General features: G+C 41.1%; 1 protein-coding gene across 1 annotated transcript; it reads right to left on the minus strand.

Annotated features, from left to right (window-relative positions):
- Positions 1–1628: 1628 nt before the first annotated feature.
- On the minus strand, positions 1629–16210 carry immp1l (inner mitochondrial membrane peptidase subunit 1). Its single transcript, XM_041037197.1, has 6 exons — positions 16083–16210; positions 8588–8698; positions 8384–8472; positions 8030–8156; positions 3252–3362; positions 1629–2663 (listed from the first exon to the last, which is right to left on the minus strand). Exons 2-6 carry the CDS (start codon positions 8690–8692, stop codon positions 2577–2579), a joined length of 519 nt encoding a protein of 172 aa, XP_040893131.1. The 5' UTR covers positions 8693–8698; positions 16083–16210; the 3' UTR covers positions 1629–2576.
- Between the last annotated feature and the right edge of the window lie 40 nt (positions 16211–16250).

The following is a 16250-nucleotide window of genomic DNA, read 5'->3' on the forward strand; positions in this document are numbered from 1 at the left end:
ATGAGCTCATTAATGTTGTAGGAGAGGCTTTAAAAGTTTAGCAATTTGATTTGCATAAATGAACAACGACTGTGAATAATTTGCGTTGCCACTGTACACTACACATTGAAAATATATAATAAAATATTTCATTCAAAATGATACAGGAAGCTGAACCTCACTTTCCTTTCATCCATACGAAACAATTTCAATCAATATTCATGCCCATTTGATATTTGATTTTTCAGACATACAGCTACATACAGTAGCAACATCACAATACACTTGTGTTTTGTCCCCCTCTTCTCCTACAGAGGTAGCAGACACACCTCAGCCCTGCTGACAGCCCACAGCCTGTCTCTGTGCTGCTGCATAGCTCAGCACAGCTGTCTGTTGTCCGCTTCTTCTGATCTCTATCTCTCCCTGCCGCACTCCCAGCCTTGTGCCCACTCAGCATGATAATGATATACACCTCTGCCCGGTCATCTCTTTGAAACTCTGGTCTCGTGGCACAACTCAAAGCATGACAACAAAGTAACATACAAGACACATACTTCAAGTAATATGAAGCTCAACTGTAGGCACTACCAGTAAAACTAAAATGACCAGTGTTTACTTTAATGGTGACAAATAAAAATTCACCTGAGGGTGCACATCCTCGGGGGGAAAAGAATGACAGAGATACTTGTATCAATAAACCTATGTTGGAGTGAGTCCACAATCTTCAGATTTAACCTTGTTAACATCATTAATCATTGTTAATCATAAAAACCAACCAACTAGGCTTTGAGTTACATTAGTAAACAGTCAGAGCTCCCTCTATGGGGCAGTATCTTTAAAGGGACATGCTAAGATTACTTGTCGGCATTTCAGCTGAACACTGGCACAGTGTTGACACGCAGCAGATGAATATTAAACCTTGAGAAACAAAGATGTGCTTCAAGCAAAACCTTGCATAAATATTTTTCATATGCACACATACACAAACACACACATACTCACACAATCTTGAGAGTTCCTCCCAGCAGGCACAATCACACTCAGGCAGATAATTCAGTGTCACAGGGAGCCTTGTCTATGACCCTCTGGCCCACTCCAGACAGAGGAAGCAGCTGGACAGGGACCCACGGCTGCCTGGAACTCACTTCCCCTGGGGAGCTGTAGGGAGAAGAGACCCTCTCTGCCTTGGAGAATGACCAGCTGAGCTTCCACAGCTCAGTATATGAATGTGCTGATGTCTGTGCCCAGGAAGGTCTGAGCAGGATGAGCTGGCCTTAGACATTTGCAGCAGAATAGTGCTTTTTGTGAGTGTCAGCAGGCTGATGAAAATATGAAATCACAACCAGCTTAGTTTTTCCCTCCGGTAAGATTTCTGTAAAGTTCCCACTTTAACTGCATCACTGTACTCTAGGCTGTTTAATGACAGAGTGGAGTTTTTCCTGTGTGTGTGTGCCTGTGTTTGAATTTTACCTGCTGTTCTGAAGTGGAAATTGCATTACTTAAGACTAATTTATTTTTGCATCAGTCCTTTTTTTTTTCAGATTTCTGGTTTAATTATTTCAGATACAAAACAATGACGTCGGGTTACTGCTCTTTTTTCATCCCTATTCACTACTAAAACGTTACTTCCCCTGTTAAGTAAGTCTTTGTCATACTCCTGTTAAAATCCTGTTAGAAACCTAGTTAAATGTATATATGACCAAGGAATCAGGTTTCACAACTAGAAATCTCTTGATCCTTTACACCATTAACAGAAACCACATTTGGTTCAACACACACATCTACACACAATGTATTCAGTGGTGAGCGAGGTCCTTACTAAGTGCTTATTAATATTGTATGGTTAAATGGGAAATGTTAACATTTTTTCAATAGCTCTGGCAGCACATGATGAAATATTAAATAATAAGAGAGCTTTTGTTTTACCATAATACCAAGAAAGCATAAACATGAAATTAATAACATCTTTTTTAAGGGAATGAGACATGTTTCTGCTGAGGTTATAGTTTGTAGGTTTAGAGAGATATCCCTGTTTAAAGCACTTGTACAAACAACCTGCAAATATGTTGTGTAGGTGACCAATAAAACAATTAAATTCAACTACAAGTTACTAAACTGTATGTTGTATTAGTTATAGGTATGATTTGGTCTTTAATTTGTTGATTTGGAACTTATTAAACTTATTTATTGGTTTGTCTTATTACTGAATGAGCACAATCCCCAATGTACACCTTGTGCATCTCATCTTTGTCTCTGCCTGTTCTCTGCCATTAGCAGTTCCACAGAGACACAGCTTTACTCTGCTGCTCACGCATTGCTGTTCCTACAGCGCTTCACGGCCACGGCCAACACACAATAAGCTCCACATGACAACATATTGTCAGTTATAAAAAAGTAAAGTGATGAAGCCTGTATAATTGCAAAGTGTTCCCCTGTCCAAAAAAAATCATACCTTTAGAATAATGGGGTTGAGTCTGTTTAAATTATCTAGATTACAGTATAGCCACTTTTTAAAAAAAATATTTAAATAAATGTCAACTTTATTCAAAAACGCTTGAATACAAAGTACCGTACAGTACACAAATAAAGTGGATGAGTCAGTCCGAGTCTGAGTCACTCTGAGTTTTAACAATCTGTCTGGTTGGGCTTTCACTGAGGGTCCCAAAACTATGCGGCGGCCACAGCTGCATAGGACAGAGGGCACAAAGAAATAATGGGTTAAAAGAGAGATAAGACTCATATAACAACAAAATAAAGCACTTCCAACCATTATGTACAACACATGATCTCATTTCTTGGACACATTTGCTAATGTGGCTTTTAATGATGCGTTTGACTTCATAGAGGATCTTGTTATTTCATCAGCTGTCGTAATAGGGCCTCCAGTGGAGTGCTGCTGTCCAATCAGATGGACAGAAGGTTGGATGACCTGTTTCCAGGGTCGTGGTTGCTATGACATCCAGTGACATGACAACACAGCAGAATGGAAAGCTAGACAATATGTTGTCCAGGCTTTGGTCAATCAGACACACTTGCTTTGAACTTCCAACTGACTCACATCTCTGCATTATGCTTAAAATGACCATACTGGACTGATTTAAAAAAAAAAAAAACAGATGAAGAAAAACAACATAATTGATGGTTTGGCCAGAAGCTCAACACCGGTTAGGACCCATGTATGAGCGAGTTAATCAAAAATAGTGTCCTGATTTTGCAAAAGAACATTTTTTTAAATACCTAACAACATACATACAGTGTACCTCCTTTGTTACCTTTAAGCAAACACGTCCTCGGATGAGGGCATAGGGAATTGGGCCATAGCTCCTTGAGTCAGTGGAGTTCCTAAGGTTATCCCCTTCTAGCCATACATGGCCTTTTGGAACCTAAAAACATTGCCAGACACAAAAAGGGGCAAAAAATGATTAAGATGTTAACTGTTTTACCGCAAACCAAAGGAATCATATAGGAAGCACACCTCTGAAATTACAGCACTACTTAACTTGAACTTTAAGTGTGTTGATCTATTATGTAGTGAGAGTCTACCTTATAACCCCACCCCCTACTCCCAACGAGTCGCCTCAGCCATCCCTCCCTCCTCAGCCTTTCTTAACGTCAACCTGCCTGTCCCTCTTTAACCCCGTACCGTCTTAGGAGAGGGGTCATGGGTAACGGGCAGGGTCGGGAGGGATTTAGAAGAACTTCAAACGGGGTCATTAGGCTGTTGGCTGAGATCTGCGCCCCTCTTACCCAGGGAGGGCAAAGCTAGAGAGGGGCCTGAGATAGCTGGGCAGAGAGAGAGGGAGAGAGAGAGGGAGGGAGAGAGAGAGAGAGAGAGAGAGGGAGAGAGAGAGGGAGAAAGAGAGAGGGGGAAAGAAGGAGAAAAGAGGGCTAAGCTGCGGCTAGCAGCAGTGTCCAAGGGTCTCCACCGCGGTCCGACCTGCCAGTGGGGCAGTCATCCAAGCGGGCTCTAATTCACAGTGACACCAATTATGATTAATCTCATCACTTTAGGAGAGTAGGCTTGTCAAGGCCCTAATTAAGTGCGCTGTCCCCCCTATATGTGCAGACAGGATCAACAACACATTATATTGTCATAATGGGCATCACAATCCACGAGTCTATTTTTGTGTTGCCTAACTTTTTAACGGCAAAAGTCCTCTGGAAGAAAGAGAATAACATGAATAAAGAAAAAGAATATTAACCACACTGGGGTGACGTCACATCTTCGCCTCGACCCATATTCCTTATTCCTTATTCCTTATCACCCGCCTCTCTGATTGGAGTTTTCAGTCCTACTGTGGGATGCTGCGTTTCATTTCATATTCGATAATTGAGACAGATGATGTGACATAATCATGAGCCAGTGACATGTTGACCTAACATGAGGTAAACAACTCACTGAATAACGACGACACAAATGAATATCATTAAAGGAGTCATCTGAGAACCATATGTCAGCATGCTGGATTCCCACCATTACACCTCATTAACATGGTAACATATGCTGGCTCCCAAGCACAGGAAAAAGAAACACTACCGTTTGTCATCTGTCAAACCAGAACCCCCTGTTTCTCCTCATCTTCCTTTAAAAAAATCATCTTACACTCGTCCTACAGACGTAGAGGTTTGATTAAAAAATCTCAAGTGTTTGTCCAGAACTTGGTAAAACCACTGCTTAATAGACAGCTTCAACACACAATTTCTATATATGTATGCCATAGCTGCTCAACATCATTTCAGTTTTATTACAAGCCTGAGTGAAATCACCAAGAACTTCAATCTGATTGGCAAAGGCAAAAGACGGGACTTTGATCATCAGTCTGATTAAAAAAAAAAAAAAAAAAAAATGACTTCATATAAACCCAATATAAACCCCAACCCAAGCCTGAGTGAAAACTAATTTAAAAGATAGGGCAGTCAGTCAGGCCAGGCAGTATTTCACAAAAGTGAAGAGGTCTGAAACCTGAACTGCTGAAGGATGAGGATAAAAGCTTATGCATATCACCTTGCAAGTCGCAGGTGTGTGAACATGGGAAAAAAACATAGTAAGGCAAAAGCAAACCTCTGAATAAAAACTACATTGCTGCAAAACAGCAGTATAACCAGATAAAGCATAATCTTTGCTCTGTTTCTCAAAGGCAAAAGCTGTTTCAAGTACAAATAAACTACAAAACCAAGAGTCTCACTTGATCTCTTGCCTGCACGTCACCGTTTTCTTTAAGACGTTTCTTTGTAGACAGTGTGGTGAGGAAATACCTGAGTCATTTGTCATTTTAGCACATAAAACAGTATCAACATGTCTCATTATGTTTCCAACCATGCAGATTTCCAAAGATCCAGGTAGGCCAAACACAGACTTGTAGTATCTAGATATGCAGTTACTTTAATCTGCCCTGCCGGCAGCTCTGGTGTGATGGATGGCAGAGATTGCACCCGTCCTGTGGATGTAGGCTGGGTCGACATGAGGCATTGTGTACCTGTCAGAGACATGTCAAGAAAAGCTGAAACTGGAGCCCTCCTCACTGTGGAGGTGTGTTGTTTAGCAGCCACACTATTACAGTGCTCATTATGTTAACATGATTGAGGTGGTGAAATTATGTTCAGCTTAAATACATACAGGCTTATAGAGTTCATCTTTCACTGTATTGCTCTGTCCATCTTTTCTGCAAAGGAACATAACATATCTTTCTCTTTCTCTCTCTGTGTCTTTGCTATAATATTAGGGATCAAGTGTCATTGTTTTGACACAATAGCTCAGACACAAAAATGATTCCTAAAAGGTGACAGGGCAATTAGTCCCCTGTTGGATCTCTGAGGGTAGAGAGGACCTGCCTGTCTGTCAGAACAAAAAAGGAGGTGATGACAGGGTCTAACACCGCCTTCCAAAATTCATCTTTACAGGTCCACCCATAATGCCTCACAACATCCTAATAGTCACACACAAACACATCCATCCTCTGGGGGGAAGAAAACAAAACTCCCTAAGGGAGCCCAAACATTTATGTGAACAGCGGGTATTTTCTCAGTTCCCTCAAATGCTGTCACCTAAAGGCAGTGATTTTGCTCCTGGGTGTTAAAAAATTAACATGGCAAAGCAGATATTACGCTGTAAGAAATTAAACAAAATGCTTAGTGACAATCAACTCGGTGAAAACTAGCTTAATGGTTATTTCAAGCTTGTCACCTTCTCTGTTTGTGAAGCTGACAACTGAAACAGTTGAGAGCAGCAAAAAAAAAGTATTACAAATACACAAGCAAAATTTCCCATATTTTGTCAAGATATGGGAGAGAAAACACAAGACCCAATCTCACTTGCTTGGGTAGGGAATTGTCCCAACCTGGAAAAAAAAAAACCCTGTCAATAATTTCTCTCTCCATCTCACCAACTCCTGTCATTCATCAGACACCAAACAAAGTCCAGGGATACATTTGTTATACTAGCAATGTTGGAAGATTACTGTACAAATATCACACTGAGCTCTTTACTTTATTGTGTTTGAAAGCAATTATTTGATCAAGTAAAACAAACAGAACAAATATGTTTGGTTTTGTTGTAACCATTTGAAAAATACATGGGTCAACTGAATACATTATGAATGCCAGGAACCAGTATTTAATTTTCTAAAACAAGCTGACATGATTAGTGAATTACTCAATTAGTCAGCTGACAGAAAATCAATCAGTGACAATTCTGATGATCAACTATACAAGTCAATAAAATGCAACTTACTTGTGTGGACTGTAGTTTGCAATGATAGCTTCTTAAATGTCAAATTTGATGTGAGTCGAGTTACCACTCAGACAAAGAAGAGTGACACAGACTTTGAATCTCACCAAGAAACTTGCTTTTTTTTTTTGTAAACCAAAAACGTATGTTTCATTTGGACGAAGCTACTTGGTTTCAATTCCAGTCTGACTAAGGTGACTCCATGACCCCAGCTTCTACAGGACAAAGTTGTTGCAAAGTAATTTTTAAGTAAGGCCTTACATACTACAGTGTACAGCATTTGCCACCAACATATCACCAAGATAAAAAACTAATGAAAGTGAAGAAGCATCCAAAATGAACAGAAGTCAAAAAGCTTTATCCTACACTTGATGGACAAGCCAAAATTCAGTTGCTCTCCACCTAGTGGCAAGTTGAAAAATAACTTGAACGGAGACTTGAATCTGTAACTACATCCCGGGATCATGAATCGCAACGCAACAGTGTCACCTATTACAAGTTCAGTCCTCTGTATGTGGAGGTGAAGCTGGCAGAAGAGGAAACCTCTTTATTTACCATTTCATTTGCTGAATGACACTTACAGACTTGGCCTTATGCTATGTTTCACTGAACCCATTCAACAGTCTGCGCACAGTCTATAAAATACACAACAGATTCAAAAACATGCAACATAAACGCAACCTCTGGTTCGCAGACGTATGTACACGCTCGCGCACACACACACACACACCTCTGCCCACCCATCAGTCTGTCCATTCGGCTGGCACTAACTCTAACTGGCTTCAGAGAGATTGCAGGCCTGAGCTGTGGGCGTTGGGGAGAGTAGTAATAGAAAAGCAATGACAGTGGTTTCAGCAGCAGAACCCCTGCTCACTCTCTGGTTTTATCACTGTTCTGAGGAAATATAGGTGTTGTCAAAAGCTGATATTTTGACCAATGACACAAAATGGATGTGTGCGGTCTAAAATGTAAACAACTATGGTGGTCTATAGATTGTGGTACACACACAAAGAAAACCAAAGACAAAACTGAGAGACGGTTTTGCATTATACATAGAGATTCTGTTTGTCATTTTAGGGTGAAATAAACTATCAAGTGTTTTGCTGTAAACGCATTCTTCATTCATTCTCTATTTCACTATATCTTTTTAACCTTTTTTCTTCCAAAGAGACTCTCTGTGTTGTACTTGTTAGAAGCAACAGTAAAACTGCCACCAGGGACCTCACTTGGTAAAGCAGGTAATCACAGGATGTATAAGGAAAGCTACTCAAAAGCCTTGAAACGTTCAACAGATACAGGCTTGTATGATGGAAACATACTCACATATGTGTGGGTCTTGAAGAGATCTAATGGGCCACTTGTGCAGATTTTGTCTCCCTCCAACCCAATTACTCTTTTACAAATGTTCATATTTGGGTCAAATGGACTCTTTGCAATTATTATATCACCCCTGAAAAGAAAACATAAATACAGCCATTTAATTTGTAACAACTCAGGGTGAACTGATTCAAAGAGAATGCAAACTATCTTGTATTATCTATCATGTATAGTTGTAGGAAATTTCTAACATCCTTTCCTTGACTCTTTTGAGAAATAAAAAAAAATGTATACATAATACATATTCCAACATGATTACTGTCTCCTATTTTTGCTATGAATCCAGTGACTGGAACTCACTTTTGTATTTTACAGAGATGGCGACTCATCCGTTCAGAGAAGACAATATCATGGTTGACAATGGTAGGCTCCATTGATGGACCAGAGCACTGAATCAAAAAAAAAAAAAAACAGATCACAATTATTTCTTAGGCATAACTGAATTAATTTCATTTGAAAAACAAAAATATCAATCATTAATTCTATAATATTAGTAATACCAACCACCACAAACTCTCCAAGGTATTCGAAGGCACAATGTGCTATGCAGCCATACTGGACCGTGTAGCCCACAAAGCCCAGGGTTTTCCCCAGCACGCGGCGGAACATCTCCACCTACAGCACAAAACACAAAAATAGGTTATGGCACAATAAAAAATGTATATCTTTATCAAATTCCCCTTACATACACTGGCAAGAAAATGACTCAGTGTTTGATACATTTATGGTAGGCTTACACCCTTTACAGGATTTCTAAAAACCAAAACTGTTTGGGGTTTAATTTTTAAAGGTGTGGACAAGGTTGTCACAGTTGGCCTACTGCTAAGATGGCACATTCCCTGGTGTTTCATTCTCAGAGGCTGAGCAGCCAGTTCACACCAGAAAACTGCCCTGAACTTTGATCCAGTGTAGGATGGACCAATCAACACCTTGCGCTGAGGTGATGGACAAACACAGAAGCTGTGACACATCCAGCCAAGCAGCTCCGCACCGTCTGCAGCTAGTCCATGACACTGCGCTGCCTCCACTACCACCACAATCATTAGAACGGTTATCAACTTCTGTCAGCACCATAGAAACACAAAGACACCCCAGCGCCCAGTCACCCGCCCTGCAAACACTCTGTCGCACAAACACACACCAGGACTATCCATGTGTCTTCTGAGCAAACATCCCAGCCACACTCAGGTTATTGACTTTTACTCAAGCTGCAACCTGTTGGATGGACAGAAGAAAGTAAGTCAATCTTTACACACAGTCATGCAGAGTGCGTACGCAGGCACACCTGCGCGCACACACACACACACCTGCACACACACACACACACACACAAGCATATACACAAAGAGAGCTGTATATTTAGAAAAGAACAGACAAAACTTGGCTTAGAGGTTAGTCTGTACTTCAAACATTTTTGGCTCAGGCTGCTGTCCTGCCAGTCCACCACAGGGTAAAGAAATCTTTTTCTCCGTCTCCCCCATTCCTTCTGTCTCTTTCCCTATTTCTCTCTCCATGTCTTCTCTCCCTCCCAGGGTATTATTAACCAAAGCAAGCAGTGCGGAAACCAAAGCCCCAAATCCTCAGAGCTCTGGGAATGACTTCCCAAAGATGGACACGGATTAGACCCCCAATTTCTCCCTTGCCCCCCTCCCCCTTTCTCCCCAGGTCCCCAACAGACCGGGTGTCAGGTGGCTCTCCCAAGCCCTGCCAAAGGTGTTACCCCTAATCCCATTACCCCCCTCCACTCTTCTCACACACACACACAAATAGACACACAATGCTCTCTCATTCATGCCAACTATATTCCACCTATTAAACCCTCTATCTATTCTTTCATCCCTAGCATGGTTTGTCTCTTTGGCCCATTCGACATTCTCTCTGATCCAAAAAAGACCAACTCCATCCTTTCACCTCCCTGTGTGCCGCTACTCCGCTCTTCTTTCTGTTCCAAGATCACCCCTGGCAACCCTCTGCTTTTTGCCGCTACTGCGAATGACGGCTCTCGAGCAGGTGAAGGGGGACATATATATATACACTCAGCACAGGGCCCTAATGAAGTGCCCCCTTTCCAGTCGCAGCCTGCTCCAGTCTCTTGTTCTGTTCCACAGGAACTACAAACTCAGTTCTCCCCCAGCTGGTACAATAACACCTCTGGCCCGATAATTCCTCTGTTGGGAAGCAAGTGGCCTAAAGGTTAATGTGAATCTCAGGTCTGCACTAGGGCGGCATATTCAGCTGCATTTGTCTTGCTCTCAGCTTCCTCCACCAGCATCTCTGTCACTGCGCTACTGTAATGCACTCTTAGACATGATCTCACATGTGCTCTTCCTTCTGCTAGGCTGGGGATCAGGAATGTTTGCTAGCACTCATTCGCAAAGCACAGTGGACAGCCTCCCGTACAGCTGCCCTCATATCTCGGTTTCAGCCCCCACCACCATTCCAGTGTGCATTCATCATAGGTAGGGATTAAGGGACTTTGCATAACAAGATCACGCGGCCAGTGACTGATATCAAGAGAGTCCATATGCAGCCGCCTGGTTTTCTGAGGCACCCTCTGTCATTGATAGTGTGGGTCTGTGTGTGTGCGTGTGGTGTGATGTGGCGTGAATGTGCACAGACAACAGCATTACCTATGTGTTTCATAAAAAGTGTGTATGTGAGCCACAGTGACTCCTATGGGATTCAGAATGAGGTGGACATCCACAGAGACCTCTGATTGGATCTCCATTACCTCTAATTCTCCAGAGCAAAGAGTCATGCAACCCACACTATCTCTTGCCCCTAATACCCAGCACATGTCTGTGTTGGGGGATACCAACATTAATTGAATGCTGTATTACAGCTGTAAATTAACACAAAGTCTCTCTGTTAATCCAGGATTACACGCCAAACATGTTCATGGGAAAACAAAGAAAGTCAGCGCAGCCCTCTCTGCAGAGCCATCTGTGGCCACCGGCCTCCTGCAGTCACAGCACAGCGCTACAGTGGCGAAAAGAGGGGATCTCAAATGAATAGCTACCGATGGAAACACCTCATTGTGTGTTTAACTCTGTGATCCTCTTACTGAGGGAGCTCTGCCCATTCAAGGCAGAGCAATCATGAGTAGATGAATGAAAAAAAAAAAAAAAACTTAAACATAAAGTGGAGCAGTAGTGGGGATGCCTATCATTGTGTCCACCCACCTGTCAAAAGTGTTTTGAGTGAACAATTTGAGACACTGCAACAATAAAACATGAAGGAGGTGTAATTCTGTCATCTGCACTGACATGAATAAATAGGCTTCCTGAATGTCGCTACGGCTGACAGCCACAAGAAAATGCAAAGAGTCTCTCAAAAACTGATATGCATTTGGCAAGTTGTTGTTGTTCTTTCATATGAGTAAACGTGATGTTTCCTCAGGATAAAAACAATGAAATGACCTTGGCAATATTCTAATGTTCAAGGAAATGGTCTTACTGGTGGCAAATATATGTCAACGTGTATGACAGTTCTTAATGGCTGTGATTAAAAGATAACTTGTGCATCATTAACGTCATTAATTCAACAAAAAATATTTTCATCAGAATTTATCCACTGGAAAAAAACGTTCTGCTTCAAATGAGGATAATACGTTGCAACGCTGAGTTTTTACTGAGTGCGAGCAGTTCCACTGAGTTTGGCTAATTTAAAATGACTCGGTCACTGACAAAGTATTTCAAAGGAAACTCAGCAAATGTAGGAAAACCAAACAAAAAGATAAATAATGAAGTGAAGTCAATCATATATTAATACTGACACCTAATTAAATACACATTATTGAAACCATAAGGAAATATTTAAAAAGGAATTACTGCTACTGGTCTCAAGAGGTTTGAACCTGCCACTGGCTGAGTAGTGTTAATTGATATACATGGCCAGTCTATTAGAACCACAAAGAGAATTTCAATCCAAACAGCACACAAGGGCCTTGCAGCGGACTCCTTACACCACTAAATTAGGAAAACATGGGCTGAGAGAGAGCTGGGCAACAGGGGGGCTAAGAGGCTTACAAGTCCCTTGTCAGATATTCTTCCTCTCCCTGAGGATCCCAGATGGAAGGGAGTCTGGAGGAGCAGGCAGCACCAGAGACCCACCTCTGATGTCTTCCTCTGGGCAGCAGAAGGCAGAGGAGGGTGGGGCATTAGTCCTGTTGCGCAGAGCCTGATTTGATCTTAATGTGAGCTATAAAAAGGAGAAGGTTTGGCAACAAGGGGGGGGGTCTGTTTCAACTATCAGTCCAATCAGAGATAATCCTGCTGATTTAGACACAGACACCTGGCTGGATGGAGAGTGACAGATGTAAAAGTCTCAGTCCCAGAGTACTATGTCTGGCCCCATCTCTTCTAGGTCTGCCTTCTATCAGAGGCTTATTTGAAGCGACTGATCTCCATATTGCTCTTTTCATTGTTGCTAACGGCAACACAGCCGTGAAACAGCTGAGCGACGTTACTATTTGAGGAGCTGAAGGTTTAAACCTACAATCAATGGGTCAGCCAGTGCAAATAATAGCCAAGTGATATGAATACAACTGCTATGAATTGAAAGGAAGTGTGGGTTGACAGAGTCCCCAGCCAATTACGCTGAATGGAAAAAATCAGCCACTAAGTCTTATTGTATTGACCACCAGTGAATGTGCGCCGCTGGTCTGGTGGTGAAAGAGTTGGGAGATCTTATCTGGTGTTGTATCAGATTCACAAAGGAGTCTGTGCTTTGCCTCGACCAGCCCAAGACAAAGCCTGATATACACGTCAACGGAAAAGCGGACCTATAATTTTTAAGAACCTAATTTCCTTTAATTCTTAATGAGCATGCTTTGTACATTTTTTCATAGACTATAGGTCAAGCTAAATATAGCTTGTTGTATTTTATCAGCAAAAAAAAATCTAAGGAAACCAAAATAAAAGGTATTCAAACAATATGAGAAGTTGAATAAATGGAAAAAGTCAAATCCTCAGACAAAATTAGCTGTTTACAAAACCCATCCTCTGCTTATTGTACTTGCACCCTTAGAATATTACTTTCCCCTCAACGCTAACAAAACAAACATGGTGCATGTTGATGTTAATCTTGCCTCCTCCAGACACAAGAGGTCCACTGCCTCTCGCAGTTCTTCACTGATGGTAGAATTAGACTGAAGGAACCAAAACAGTCTGACCAGGAAAGATCTGACATGTTATGACTGCTGCCATTATATAGCTCAATCAGATACAGAGACTGAAAGAACTGACAAAAACAGCGTAGAAAAAACACACATGAACAGATGACACATTGAAAACGGAGAAAATGATGTTTTTGAACAATTAGGCTGCTGAGTTTGAACTGCCACACACTGCATTGTGCTACAGAGCCCATGGGTTAAATTGGGATTTAAGAGAATTAGAAATTAGGTGAATGGCACTGTGCAGAGGATGTGGGGAAAGTTTCCACAGCATTTTAGTCCTGCATCCTGCTCATTGCACAGCTGAAGCAGGCTCTCCTCCTTCTGAGATGCAGGTCAGTCAGTACATCTTATTTGTCTCATATAGACTTTCCACAATGCCCAGCGTTGTCAGTCATGATATATTCCCTTGGTCTCCTGTCAGCACAAATAAATCTCAACAGTGCTGTCAAAACAGCAGGACTGCCTCTGCTGAGAGCATTTGTAAAGTGAGCAGTTGGGCGATTGCTTCCTCTGGAGCCTTACAGTATCCCGTGATCTTGTGCTGCCTCTGGCCTCTCTCTGCCACACAAAGCTTTTTACAGCTGTCTTAAGGACTCCACTGATCACTCATAAGCCAACCAGTATTAATAGTGGGCATAACACAGAACAAAAGAAACAGACACTGCCCCTATCAGTGGTTTGCCTAATCTGACCGAACACTGAGAGGTCTCGAACATGCAAAAAACATGTTCATATGGTCACTAGGCCTTTTTTCGCAGCAGACATTTTGACTTGTCATAGAAGGAAAAGCACAGGTGCACATTAATGTGACATTACAGTGTCCCACCATAATGTGACCCTGTAAGCAAAGCAGCTTAATGGAACTTATCCATCATGAATTTTATTATTTACACCTGTGCTTTTCCTAGTGTGATATGTCAAAATGTAAAAAGTGAAAAAGGTCCATTAGTGGCTGAGCACAGTGCAGCATTAAGCTCCACATTTTAAGGCTGAACCTCAGGCATGAGTTCAGAGTGTTTCAGTTTCTGTTAGTGCTGGAGACTTCAGAAAGCAGAAGGGCAATAGCAAAACGCTCACTTATTTTAAATAAAATCAATACTTTCAAAACTTTTCAAAATCAAAAATAATCTGTTGTAAAATGTACTTATATTTTCTTTGAATTCCAATTTGACAAATTTTTAATAATATCAGTAATTCTAGATATAAATATTCTGTATTCTGGAGTCAAAATTAAACACTACATAAAATGTCACACGTGCACTTAAATACAACTTTTTTTATAACGGTAAAATCAACAATACTTTTGCTGAGTGTTTAAAAATACCAAAACTCTCAAAATGGAAAATATGTAAATAAAACATAGTATATTACATATTACAAATATTTTTTGCCCTGTTTTACCATTCCAAGAAAACTATAAGTGGATCTCACATGATCTGGTTTACCACTGTGTTACCAGCAATAGTACTGTATTTCAAATTAAATATGAAGATGCTAGCAGTTCATCATCAGGTTACACTCAGCCGAATCGATGTAGAGCACATATAAGCAGGTACGGTCTGTGTGGATTTTATGAGCTCTAAGAGTAGTACTCATTAATCTGTGATCATTACTCAACTGTAAGTGACATTCAGAAGAAGCTGATGTTCACCACTTCTATCCACAGCTCTCCCTGAGCTGCAGTGGTTTCCTTCTGCAAGTCTGTAATGTTCTGAGCATTCCTCCCCTCACCTTTACACTCGCTGAGCCCTCTGAACTGAATGTGATTGGGGAAGTGATGCACAGGGATCCACAGTGGCATTCACTGTCAGCTTAAAATGACAACAGCGTATCTAACCACAAATATGCATATGTAGTGATATACATAAAGCTGCTACCACGTGCACAGGCCATGAAACTGCTCTGTATCATGACCCATTTATTAAATGACATTACATAAGACCTACCATAACCTAAGGATGTAAGTTAGTAGACAGATTTTTGCCGTTTATTCTGTCTTCACAGAGGCCAGGGAATAGAATCCTCAGACAGAACAGGGATGGGATAAATGATCAGTGCAGCTATTATGATATAGTCTCTTGTAGCACAGTAGTTTGTATAGTGATACAGTGCAGGCAACATCACATTATATGAATTTGCCATTTTCATTTCCATTCTTTTTTTAACTCATGGAATTTACAAAGTAATGTGCTTTACTGTAATAAAATGCTATATTGTGTTAAGTTTAACTGTGAACCACAAAAGCAACTTTCCTCAAACAGTCCACTTTCTGGCAGTTATGGCTGCTTTACAAACATGTAGAAGTAATGTCACTCATGTACATGTTACTGTGTGTTAAAACACTTCGACTATACTCTGTACTCCTTGTTACACTCAGTTTCAGTTTTCGAAACATACTCAATTACACAGTGAACCAAGTTAGTATGAGTCCTGCTTACTTAACATAATTTCCTCATTCAAATGCATAGACTATGTTCTCCTCATTTACATCCACTTTAAGGATGGTATGTCGTCTTGGCCTGGTATGCCCTGTACTGTACAGAACGGGGTGGAATGGGATACTGAGCGTACAGCATGTTCTACTGTTATGGGCCATGCATGGGCGAAAGAGCTAATTTTGTTAAGCAATATTCAGATTCTGTCATGCTCTGCAATGAACTAAGAAGGTCATAGCTGAAGAAAGCAAGCGCCACAAAACACATTCAGTAGCTTCTACTTAATACTAAGCAAACATACGCTCACGTTTTTTGTATAAAGCACAAAATATACAAATTAAATCCAGCAACACCTGCAAACTTAATAGAACGGAGCTTTACTTACCTATGAATGTGCGATTCAAATCTCTGACCATGCACTTAGCATAACAAACTGAACTTCCCCGTAACAGCTTCCGTGATTGACAACGTAACAATCGCTGCCCCGATTGGTCAAGCTCCACCAAAGTCTTTCATGATTGGTTGATACGCTCCAAAACAGTAACAGGCATCA

Source organism: Toxotes jaculatrix, chromosome 1, assembly GCF_017976425.1.
Source record: "Toxotes jaculatrix isolate fToxJac2 chromosome 1, fToxJac2.pri, whole genome shotgun sequence".
In the NCBI taxonomy this organism is placed as follows: domain Eukaryota; kingdom Metazoa; phylum Chordata; class Actinopteri; family Toxotidae; genus Toxotes; species Toxotes jaculatrix.

Excerpts from the sequence above, each read along its gene's own strand:
- immp1l (XM_041037197.1), bottom strand. The coding sequence starts at position 8,692 with ATGTTCCGCCGCGTGCTGGGGAAAACCCTGGGCTTTGTGGGCTACACG. Across the intron at positions 8,473-8,587 it reads ACCTTGGAGAGTTTGTGGTG|TGCTCTGGTCCATCAATGGA; the intron begins GTTGGTATTACT and ends TTTTTGATTCAG. Across the intron at positions 8,157-8,383 it reads CATCTCTGTAAAATACAAAA|GGGTGATATAATAATTGCAA; the intron begins GTGAGTTCCAGT and ends TTTTCTTTTCAG.